At 31.7% G+C, this 13,111-nt stretch overlaps 1 protein-coding gene across 2 annotated transcripts in view; it reads left to right on the top strand.

Annotated features, from left to right (window-relative positions):
* Positions 1–13,111, top strand: part of LOC134706188 (tRNA N(3)-methylcytidine methyltransferase METTL2-like) — a 61,326-nt gene that overhangs the window by 25,044 nt on the left and 23,171 nt on the right. Inside the window, exons 2-4 of one of the 2 annotated variants that reach the window (XM_063564896.1) lie at positions 4,108–4,369; positions 7,869–7,960; positions 8,475–8,668. In XM_063564896.1, the coding sequence (XP_063420966.1) occupies positions 4,108–4,369; positions 7,869–7,960; positions 8,475–8,668 (548 nt within the window). The remainder of the gene's footprint in view (positions 1–4,107; positions 4,370–7,868; positions 7,961–8,474; positions 8,669–13,111) is intronic. The other variant, XM_063564897.1, reaches the window with a different exon arrangement.

Genomic DNA, 13,111 nt, shown 5'->3' with positions numbered 1-13,111 from the left:
CTTTGACTTTATACCTAATTCCAATATTAACAGTTAAAAAACAACAGACCACGGTAATTTAAAAAAAAAATAAGAATATGTTCCGTATCAAGTTAGTTAGTCGGATAAAACAACCGTACGATTGACAAGATATCGACACGCAATTACGCCTACATCGGTTACTGTAGTTTTGTTTCTTTGTGGTTTATAGACATATCGGTGTTATAAATCGGGAAAGAAAACAAAATGGCGGAACGAAAAGAATTGATACTTTAAATTTAAAATCGATGGTGATCGCTTATCTAGCGGAATAAAATTTTAATATCTATGAATTTGAGCATTTTTATACAGAATGAACATAATATAATTTTTTGATTTTTTTGCGAAGTTTCCCTTTAATAACAATGTATATATTAATATCTATATGTTTAAACTGACTATAAATACAATTTATTGTAAATATCAAGTTGCCATTCTTAATTATGAGATTTTAAAAGAATGTAAATATTTTTCAAATCTAAAAATACTTTTTGTATATAATTTTAAAAAAAATCATTTCATTTACCTCTTTTAAAGCTTTCAGATATAAAACTAAATAGAATATGGTTGAAAAAGGAAGAAGTGAGAGAATAGTTGACATGTACATGTAATTATATGTCACTGTCAGACCATGCAGTCATACTTTGTTGATGGGAGTAATTACTTGGTGTTTTTTGGGAGGGAAAATCTGTGTTTCACAGTGTGACACTACTGTGTGACACCAGAATCAGTGTTGGGAGTATGAGATTACATCCTCTCTGTGTGTACTGTACCAAGGTGAGCGACACAGGCTCTTTAGAGCCTCTAGTTATTTTTATTTACTCAGAAAGACACATTTTTTTAGGTTACCTGGCATAGCCATGTGAGCTTATGCCATCACTTAGCGTCCGTCGTCGTCGTTGAATGTTCCTTAGGGTATCTAGTTTATAAATTGTATCTGAAGTTTGGATCTATCAACAAACATGGTCACCAAATTGCTAAAAATAGAACATAGGGGTCAAACGCAGTTTTTGGCTTATATCTCAAAAACGAAAGCATTTAGAGCAAATCTGACATGTGGTGAAAATATTTATTAGGTCAAGATCTATCAGCCCTGAAATTTTCAGATGAATCAAACAACCCATTGTTGGGTTGCTGCCACTTAATTGGTAATTTTAAGGAAATTTTGCAGTTTTTGGTCATTTTCTATGAATATTATTATAGATAAAGATAAACTGTAAACAGCAAAAATAATCAACAAAGTAAGATCTACAAATAAGTTAACATGACCAAAATTGTCAATTGACCCCTTAAGGGGTTATTGTCCTTTAATGACAATTTTTCACAATTTGTTCATCATATTTGCTAACTTTAAAAAATCTTCTCCTCTAAAACTACTCAACCTAATTTAACCAAACTTCAACTGAATGATCAGTAGGGTGTATACCATAAAGGTTGTGTTTTATTTTCTATTTCTTCAAAAAACATGGCTGTCATGGCTAAAAATAGAACACAGGTTCAAATGCAGTTTTTGGCTTATATCTAAAAAACTCCAGCATTTAGAGCAAATAAGACAAGAAGTTAAAGTATTTATTAGGTCAAGGTCTACCTGTCCTGAAATTTTCAGCCGAATTGGGTAACTGGTTTTGCAGGTATAATGCCCCTGAATTGATGATTTTAAAGAAATTTTGCAGTTTTTGGTTATTATCTTGAATATTATTATAAATAGGTACAGATAAACTGTTCATAGCAAATAGGTTAAGCAAAGAAAGATCTACAAATAAGTCAATTTGACCAAAATTGTCAATTAACCCCTTAAGGAGTTATTGCCCTTGAAAGACTTTTTCACAATTTGTTCATCATGTTGACTTACTTTAAAAAATCTTCTCCTTTGAAACTGCTGTATCAATTTCAGCCAAACTTACGCTAAATGAGTTTCAGAGTATCTAGTGTAAATTTTATATTTTATTTCCTTGTATGTCAAGAAACATAGCTCCTATGGCAAAAATAGAACATAGGAGAAAATGATTATTTTTTTGCTTTTGAATATAATAGGGAGATTCAAAAACATTTAAATAAATTGAAAAGCCAAAATAATCATTGATGAGAGATTTAACCAAAAATATTAAGGTGAGCGATTCAGGCTCTTGAGAGTCTCTTGTTTCAATAACATAATGCATTACTTCATTACACAGTCTGTTTCACAGTTTCAGCAATTCCTTTTTTAGCTCACCTGGCCCGAAGGGCCAAGTGAGCTTTTCCCATCACTTTGCGTCCGGCGTCCGTCGTCCGTCGTCCGTCGTCTGTCGTCGTTAACTTTTACAAAAATCTTCTCCTCTGAAACTACTGGGCCAAACTGAACCAAACTTGGCCACAATCATCATTGGGGTATCTAGTTTAAAAAATGTGTGGCGTGACCCGGTCAACCAACCAAGATGGCCGCCACGGCTAAAAATAGTTTATCAGGTCAAGATCTATCTGCCCTGAAATTTTCAGATGAATCGGTCAACCCGTTGTTGGGTTGCTGCCCCTGAATTGGTAATTTTGTGGAAATTTTGCAGTTTTTGGTTATTATCTTGAATATTATTATAGATAGAGATAAACTGTAAACAGCAATAATGTTTAGTATAGTAGGATTTACAAATAAGTCAACATGACCGAAATGGTCAGTTGACCCGTTTAGGAGTTATTGCCCTTTATAGTCAATTTTTAACCATTTTTCGTAAATCTTAGTTATCTTTTACAAAAATCCTCTCCTCTGAAACTACTGGGCCAAATTGAACCAAACTTGGCCACAATCATCATTGGGGTATCTAGTTTAAAAAATGTGTGGCGTGACCCGGTCAACCAACCAAGATGGCCGCCACGGCTAAAAATAGAACATAGGGGTAAACTGCAGTTTTTGGCTTATAACTCAAAAACCAAAGCATTTAGAGGAAATCTGACATGGGGTAAAAATGTTTATCAGGTCAAGATCTATCTGCCCTGAAATTTTCAGATGAATCGGTCAACCCGTTGTTGGGTTGCTGCCCCTGAATTGGTAATTTTGTGGAAATTTTGCAGTTTTTGGTTGTTATCTTGAATATTATTATAGATAGAGATAAACTGTAAACAGCAATAATGTTAAGTAAAGTAGGATTTACAAATAAGTCAACATGACCGAAATGGTCAGTTGACCCGTTTAGGAGTTATTGCCCTTTATAGTCAATTTTTAACCATTTTTCGTAAATCTTAGTTATCTTTTACAAAAATCTTCTCCTCTGAAACTACTGGGCCAAATTGAACCAAACTTGGCCACAATCATCATTGGGGTATCTAGTTTAAAAAATGTGTGGCGTGACCCGGTCATCCAACCAAGATGGCCGCCACGGCTAAAAATAGAACATAGGGGTAAACTGCAGTTTTTGGCTTATAACTCAAAAACCAAAGCATTTAGAGGAAATCTGACATGGGGGTAAAAATGTTTATCAGGTCAAGATCTATCTGCCCTGAAATTTTCAGATGAATCGGTCAACCCGTTGTTGGGTTGCTGCCCCTGAATTGGTAATTTTGTGGAAATTTTGCAGTTTTTGGTTATTATCTTGAATATTATTATAGATAGAGATAAACTGTAAACAGCAATAATGTTTAGTAAAGTAGGATTTACAAATAAGTCAACATGAAAGAAATTGTCAATTGACCCCCTAAGGAGTTATTGTCCTTTATAGTCAATTTTTAACAATTTTCATAAAATTTGTAAATTTTTATTAACATTTTCCACTGAAACTACTGGGCCAAGTTCATTATAGATAGAGATAAATGTAAGCAGCAAGACTAGTAAAGTAAGATTTACAAACACATCACCATCACCAAAACACAATTTTGTCATGAATCCATCTGCTTCCTTTGTTTAATATTCACAGAGACCAAGGTGAGCGACACAGGCTCTTTGGAGCCTCTAGTTGATGGATACAAAAAAACAATACTTCCTATTTATTGTAATATCTGCCATAACACTTAAAATAAAGGAAATTATTTGCTGTTATTGTGATTAAACCTGCTTTTAATACATTGTACATGCAATATTGCTGTAAATAAACTCATCATATGACATATAATTTGTGTTTTCAGTAATCAAGATTAAGAAGTGTGTTGATAATAAAATACTACAGTGGTTCTTTAGAAGATCCTTTGTAAGATGTGTTGATGTTCTTCAGTTATCACCCTATCATTGGACACAAGTTTTAAGATATCATTGGACACAAGTTTTAAGATATCCTAATGTCTACTGGTCGAACAGTCAGAGGTCATTCCATAGTAAAAAGATCCAACGACCTGTGGGTGGAGGGAGGCCTTTAGTTAATCAAGATGATATTTTCAAATGTAACAATTGGTAAGAAGCATGTATCAAATATACAGATCTACATGTATGACATATAATAATAAACAGCTACAGACCTATTTAACAATGACATACCACAATTAACATTTACCAGGGGTGCTAATTAAACAAGTGATTTCAATATCACCTATTTCGTTGAATTTTTAAATTCAGTTTCACCTATTTAAGTGATTTTGGTGTTTTCTTTGATCTTCAAATGCTAATTTCATTGATTTTCCATATTTTCACAATCTTTTTGTAACATGTACACCCTGTAAGCCTGTCTGTTTTTATTTTAGAATGAGTTCGTTACCAGTTTGATACTGGATCCAAAATTGTTCTATTTACAAAATATATAACAAGTAAACTTTATTCATAAATAAACGTCAATGAACCAAAACATGTACAACTGCTCTTTGGGTTCTATTAAACAATCTACAATTATTCTTCTTCAAATATACAACTGGTACAAATTTGTTCTGGGTCCGGAACAAACTTGTCCTCCTGGTACAATTATGTTCCTTACAAGTTGGTCACACACACTCACACTTGTCCTTGTTCTCTTGGAACTATTTTGCACCTTACAAGTTGGTCACATAGATCCATACTTGTCCTATACATGTTGGTACCCTTCAAGCTACAACTTGTCTTAATGTTACATTGTGATACCCTACAAGTTGGTCACACAGATCCATACTTGTCCTGTACAGTTACCTTCATACTTGACAAACTACAGTTGAACAAGTCTAAAGAACAGGCACCAACCTGTTCTTTGTTGTATTACAATCATGAATGCAATTCTATATTAGAGAATATTAACAGGCACCTACCTGTTCTTTATTACACTTAGTCATAGGTTTAATATAAGAGACAACGATCTCAAATATCTTTTCTCTAATCATCCTGTACCTTACATATCATGGCCATTGTCTTCATAGCATCAGACGAATGACCAAGAGCTAGGATTCCTTCCTGCTCATATACCCCAATGATAGCTGTACTATTCTTCAAGTAGGGATGTTCTACCAAAGCGCCTTGTTACTCGTTTGGATAGTTTCCTTTGGAACACCCGTTCACATTTGACCTGACCCACAGTTTACCCTTGAAACATCTTATTCTTCTAAAGGTTTATTAAAGTATCATACAAATAAATAAAGTAAGGCTTCTGCCGAACTGTAACTAATGTAAACAATCTAACCAATGATACAAAATCATCACATTTTCTTTAATTTTCCTACATAAATCAATTATCCCTTTATCTTTGGATATCATTCACCAGTGCGCTTGGGCAGTAAGTTAGTGGCTCAAACTTTTTAAGTGCCCTTGGGAATTGTTCTGTAATTAAATATCCATTAACTACTCTTACTATCAGACAAAGGTCATCATTTAGGTGACCTGATTGGTTTTCTTCACAATTAGAATGATTTATTTTAAGGTTATGTCCTGATCTACAAATTATTCCAGTTTTTGCATATTTGAATAAACTGTAAAAACTGGCAGGCTTATCAAGCAAATGACAATTTCTGCATGTACATAGTTGTTTTTTCAATGAAATTCTGGTCTTTTTTCCCATTAAAAAAATCAAGCTTGTTGGAAAAATATCCAAAAAATGTTATTATTGAAGTGATTACATTTTAACTTCTCAAATTACTTGTTACAGTGATTTTGAAAAGTGTGTGGAAATTAAGAATATTTCACATGTTTCACAGCCAAAATCACTCAAGGAAGTGATTTTGAAATCACTTGTTTAAGTAGTACCCCTGACTATCTAACAATGACATACTGTAAAGTCAGAAATTATTGCGTGCATTCATTTTTGCATTTTGTCATTTTAAAATTAAATGCGATTTTAATTTTGATGATTTTGAGAAAAAGCCATGCTTAATTCAGTTAAAATAATACAAAATACGAGATTTAATGATTGCGTTTACAACTCTGTGGCATTATTCGCAATAATAAACCTCACAATAATTTCTGAATTTACAGTACTACAATAAACATCTACCATGTCTACAGACCTATCTAACAATGAAATACTAAAATAAAAATCTACAGCATTTCAGAAGCTGTCAAAAGATTTCTATACCCTTTAACATGAAATTGTCCATATTTTGAGTTAGAGCTGATGAAGTTTTCTATAAATTTGATATAAAAACACACTAAAAATATTATTCAGAAAGCACAGGTGGGATTTTTTTAATTTTCATTTATTGTCTAAAGGAAATGCACTACGAAATAACTGTGGTCTTGGACCATTAAGCTTTTAAGTTTTTTTGTGTATTCATTATTTAAGGAATGACTGTCATGACTGTAATATTTTTCTGTCTATCAAGAAATAACATAAAAAAATTAATGCACACAGTGACACTGAATAACGCCTGCAGCAGGTTATAAAAAAAAATGTGGTGAACACTGAATAACGCGTGTAGCAGGTTATTTACAGTGTGCACATCATTTTTTATGTTATTCGAAAAGACAGAAAAAATATTACAGTCATTTCTTATAGTTTAATTCTTAAATCCATTGTAAACTGTAGAAAACCATGAAAAAACGTTGATGACGTCACGGTCACATGACTTATTTATGTCTATGAACTGATAACAAAATAATGTCAGCCAATCAGAAGACGTGTTACATCCAAAATCAAATTATTCATAATTAACACATCAAAATGCTGGATTTCATGTTTGGAGCAAGATTGTTGAGCTATGACAATGTATTAGGACTGAGTCAATTTTATCAACTTTAAGGTGGCTCGTGGGTACAAACATTTTAGCAAAAAATTAAACCTTATTTTTTTCATTACAAATTTTATTTGTTACACTATTAGTTGTTACTTTATGATATGGTACAAAAAACAATACAAAAAAATTATTTGGTTTGGCCCCAGATGACATTAAAAATTGAAAAAGCTCCAAATTATCTCCCTTTGGTGCAAAAATGCCATTTTTTGGCCTTAAATTTGAAATATCTTTTTTAACTCATCGGTGACCTATATTTTTTATTATTGTTTTCAAATAAGCTGTACATAAACTAAATAATTGTAAAATTTAAGCGATTTCTTATATTAGGTTATTTTTTTATTTCGATATTTCCTCTTTTTCTCCTATTAGTTCAACAGAAAAAAAGGACATTAACTAAAATGTATGCTTCTTCCAGATGCAGATTTTAGCTTAAATGAACGGTGACCCCATTTTTTTATTTCATTTTTCTTTCAAGTATATGATAAAGTTCATTTATGAAAAAATATAGCGAAATCCTATATTAGAAAAAAAAATTCATTTATACCCAGGAGCCCCCTTAAGCCTGGGTTGATGATTACTATAAGTGTTTATTAGCAAGTCTATCAATGTTTATGTTTAGTTTTGAATAAACATGGTGTGTATACCAATGTAATTACTTATAAAACACAATAAAACTAGGAAATGCATTACATATGATAGATATGCTTTGGTAAAGATATTGATAAATGCTGTTGGTTTTTCTGTAAATTAATGTTTGTTTAATTCAGGGACAATGTCGAATGGGATGCTGAACAAGAAAGATCTGCTAAAGAAATAACAGAAAATCAGTGGAAATCAAAACTGTCTCAGGAGAAAATAGGTTATACATTGTTATATAAGAATATTGGAATCTTTTCAATGACAGGATATGATTTTAATTCAAATTAAGAAGTAATTACACTCATGATCAACGCAAGCAAAGCTTTAACATGTTGAAGTATCATTACATTTGATAAAAAGTAATTCATCTTGTGGCTTAAGATATGTAATTACTGACATGAATGAAAAGGCCACAGATTTCACGTGATAGCATTTTGTCATTTTAAATGGTAAGAAATTATGTATTTTATATAAAAAAAATAGAATCAATAATGAAATAATTATGAAATGTGTTTAAAGTAATTTGTATATATTTTTCATACGTCATCGATGCAAGTGGAGTATACATAGGGATATTATCAGTAAAAGGTCTGTTCACTTGTTCTCTCTTTGTGGAGTATACATAGGGATATTATCAGTAAAAGGTCTGTTCACTTGTTCTCTCTTTGTGGAACTACTTAATATTGCAGGTTATATATATAAATGTATTATTAATTGTGATAATTTGTTTATAGACGAATATGAAGATGAGGCAGGTTCGCACTGGGATACATTCTATGGAATTCATCAGAACAGATTCTTTAAAGATAGAAATTGGTTGTTTACAGAATTCCCTGAGTTGTTGCCTCCTCCTGATGAGGCTTCTGGAAATAAACCTGAAGAGACTTGTGTCAGTGCTGTTAATGGTTCTAGTTTTAACTTATTAGAGGTATAGTTTATGTTAAATCAGAATCTTAAAATTTGGAAATGAAATAGTGCTAGATAACTTAACATTTCATTCACTTTCAAATTGAACCACTTAATGAGTGTAAAAAGACCAACAACTTAAAAAAATTTGGTCTTAAAAAGATAACATATAGCATGTATCATGTGTATAGCATAGACAGTTTAGCAAAATATCATGATAAAGATGGAAATGATTTTACAGGTAGATGAGTTTTAGGCCTGAAGATTTAAGATGAATCAGACAACCCGTAGTTGGGTTGCTGCCCCTAAATTGGTAATTTATGGAAATTTTACTGTTTTTGGTTATTATCTTGAATATTATTATAGATGGAGATAAACTGTAAACAGCAATTATGTTCAGCAAAGTAAGATGTACAAATAAGGCAACATGACCAAAATGGTCAGTTGATCCCTTTAGGAGTTATTGCCCTTTATAGTCAATTTTTAACCATTTTTCGTAAATCTTAGTGAACTTTTACAAAAATCTCCTCCTCTGAAACTACTGGGCAAAATTTTACCAAACATAGCCAGAATCATTATTAGGCTATCTATTTTAAAAAATGTGTGTTGTGACTGGGCAAACCAACCAAGATGGCCGCCATGGTTAAAAATAGAAAATAGGGGTAAAATGCAGTTTTTGGCTTATAACTCAAAAACCAAAGCATTTAGAGCAAATCTGACAAAGGGTAAAATTGTTAATCTGGTGAAGATCTATCTGCCCTGAAATTTTTAGATGAATCGAACAACTCGTTGTTAGGTTGCTGCCCCTAAAGTGGTAATTTTAAGGAAATTTTGCTGTTTTGGGTTAGTATCTTGAATATTATTATTGATAGAGATAAACTGTAAACAGCAATAATGTACAGCAATTTAAGACTCAAAAATAAGTCAAAATGACCAAAATGGTCAATTGACCCCCCAAGAAGTTATTGTCCTTCATAATCAATTTTTAAGAATTTTCATAAAATTTGTAAATTTTTACTAACATTTTCCACTGAAACTACATAGACAAGTTCATTATAGATAGAGATAATTGTAAGCAGCAAGAATATTCAGTAAAGTAAGATGTACAAACACATCACAATCACCTAAACACAATTTTGTCATGAACTGTCTGCTTCCTTTGTTTAATTCACATATACCAAGGTGAGCCACACAGGCTCTTTAGAGCCTCTAGTTTAGGAATTCGTCTGGTTCAAAAGCGTAAATCAGCTCCTCAACTACTTTTTACATAAATACTAACTTTGGCTTCAACGCTTTGTTCGTCCTTGTCTGGAGATCTTGTTGTAGTTTCAGTTTGGCAAGCATATGGAGACTTATCCATCCTCTCTTGACTTGTAATCTCTGGTGATAAATTTTGCCGCTTGACATGTTTATTTTTGTTCCCGAGTAGGGGTCACATACTATGGCTCCATATTATATTATGAGATCATTTCCTAAAGGTCTAGTTCATTATCCAATCTGACACAAATTTCAATAACTAGAATGCCACCCAAGTTGAATATATGGTGACCCACTATACATGCTATAACAGCATAATTACTTAGAATTGTGTTTATTACCATGATGTTTCAATGACATAAACTGAAAAGGAGACAGAAATTTGACATGAAAGATTGTGGATTAGTGTAAAATAAAAAAAATATAAGCTTACTTTGATATATGGTTAAAGAATGAATATCAAATTATATGGGTCATTGGCAGAGTTGTTATAAAATATCAATATGGCAGAGAAGTGGTTTCAAGTTTCATATAAAGGGACCTGACTGACATGAAATAAAAAATCAATGGAGTATCCCTATTTGTCTAATCTTCAAGGTGAAAAAAAAACAAGTATAACAATATTATACTATTGTGTAAATCTACAGAAATAGAAATTGCTTCAAGTAACAGAAATAACTATGTCACTAGTAACTTATTTAATGATTTTGTGGATAATTAGTCCTATCTATAACATATGACCTCGGGAACATTATTTTAAAAACTATTTCTATTTACTGTTCTGATAAATTTTTTTTTACTATCAATGAGTCACACTTTGCATTCAAAATTTAAAAAAAAATGAAAATATCAGTATAAAAACGTTAACAATTGATTAAGAATGTGAAGTCATATGTTATAGGACTATTTGGGTATAAGAGCTTAATTGTTACAACAGGCTCTTCATAATCATTTGGTTTGAAAGGATACTAGTAGTCTGTATTCTTGATTTAGAAAACTGTAATTGCAAGAAAAAATTACACATTACTTAGAATACTTTAGATCATTCAGGTAGTCTTTATTTAGTATGTACAAAAGAACAGCCAGTAGTCATTGGATATTGTAGATCATTTAAATAGTCTTGACCTATTTATTAGTACAAAAAAAGATCTAGTAATCATTGGATATTGTAGATCATTCCAGTATTCTTGACCTATTTTTTTGTACAAAAAAAACCCAGCCAGTATAGTCATTGGATACTGTAGATCGTTCAGGTACTCTTGACTCTTGACCTGTTCATTTGTATTAAAAAAACACAGTCAGTTGTCAACTTCACTTCACACACACATATACGAATATCAAGTATATGCTTACAAGACATGTTGCAATGTTAAACTTCTTACTGTATGTGAAAATCAAGACTTGCATAAAAAATATCCCAATATTAGAGGCAGTGGCTCTCTCGTAATTTATGCCAACAATATTCCTGTTCATACTTATGAAATTTTTTGCAAAGTTTTGCGAAAATTGAGAAGAAATATGTATAGGAAAAAAAAAAGCTCTAATTCTAATTTTTTATAGCAGCATTTGCACATGTATTCAAACAGTATCAACTGAAATCGAAATATCTGTAATTTTTGCCATTTTAAAATGAATTGATTGATACAAGCAGAAATTTCTAAATCTTCAGTATAATTTATACTTTGCTAAATTTTTTTTTTTGAAGTGGCGGTAAAGAGTAATTTTCAATCAGCGGATCTCTATTTTTCCCTTGCCAATTTTTCATGCTGAAAGCTTGTAATTCACAATTTTCAGTTTAGATTGACTGAAAAGCAAAGGGTAACATTTTAAATTTTTTTTCGTTCATTTTGGAAGACAGTTTTACATCCAATTTATCCGTGCATAATTAAAGCCCCATCCCCATTACGATTCTTGTTCAAGTTTATTGTCCCTTTATCTTGCTCTTGCTTTACCTGTCTGAAGTTATTTCAGACATTATATTTTACAAATTTCATCTCACACCGGAGTCAATTTAACTCTTTTGCTTTTCAATATTTTTTTACTATAAATTATTTGTAAATAGCACTAGTACTTACATTTTACAAATTCCGTATTTTTAGACCATATCGCGAACGTGAAAGAAAGCACTGTAAAGAAATGTTTATGTTGATATTTAAATAAGATATGGTTATATAATAGTCATAACAGGAATATCGAATCAAAGATATTAGTATTTAAACCACTTTTTTTGAGGATCAATATATACGTCCTAGCCGTTTTCACTGTTACAGTTGTTTTTGGAAAATTTATTTCTTTGAGTGCAAATCATCCAAATGACTGAATGTAAGTCTGTGACAAAGCTTTAATTTGTTAATGTGGGAGATTATGTGTGTAATGCATGTACGATCATGTACGTGCTTATGATATTTTTATACTACATTTCGTTTTCGCGTCACATAATAATCAAAAGTCCCAATTTTCAAGTTAAATCTCTGTAGACTCTGACCTACCAGCGTATAGTAAGTTAATGTATGGACAGTTACCCCAAGGTATATACAAAATACTTCCGATACCCATTCTTTGTACTTATTAAAAAAAAATTTGTAGAAACATTATGGTGAATAGAAGTTCTTGCAAGCATTAAGTTGGTCAGCTAGTAAACCCAAATCAATACACCTAATGGCTATTTATTCCATTCTGGATAAGTTCTAAAATTACACAACTTTTTCATCCAGTTAAAGCTATCTTGGACCCTGTTTTAACAGTTCACTATACATGATACTTTTTAACGAGACTTGTTGAAACTACCGTAAATACTTCAAACAAAATATTGTTTTACTTCAATTTTAATTTCGAAAAAAGTGGATCATAATATATCAAAGTTTCTTGATGATCACTTTCTAAAGTTTTTTCTCCCTCAGCTCACTACTGACCACCTCCATTTTTCGGCCGTTGACCTAAACAGGAAGTTGTATAACTGACTGTTTTTCCCGGAATGGACTAAATAGCGATAAGGTGTATCACTCTCTGGCCATCACGACAGCTAAGTTTCTTTCATTTTCATGGGAGGGAAGCACTGATTAACTGTTACAAGATTTTCCATTTTACTTTCTTCAGTTTTTGCTACATTTTGATGAGATGCATTCAACACTCTTCCACCAAATTTACCATTATTCCGACAAAACAGAATATATTCCGGCATCTTGAATTTTTTTTTCTGGTGTACGGG

This window comes from Mytilus trossulus, chromosome 2 (genome assembly GCF_036588685.1).
Source record: "Mytilus trossulus isolate FHL-02 chromosome 2, PNRI_Mtr1.1.1.hap1, whole genome shotgun sequence".
NCBI classification, from domain to species: Eukaryota; Metazoa; Mollusca; class Bivalvia; order Mytilida; family Mytilidae; genus Mytilus; species Mytilus trossulus.
Note: the sequence above shows the minus strand (reverse complement) of the source record. Positions and strands in the feature narration are given on the sequence as shown.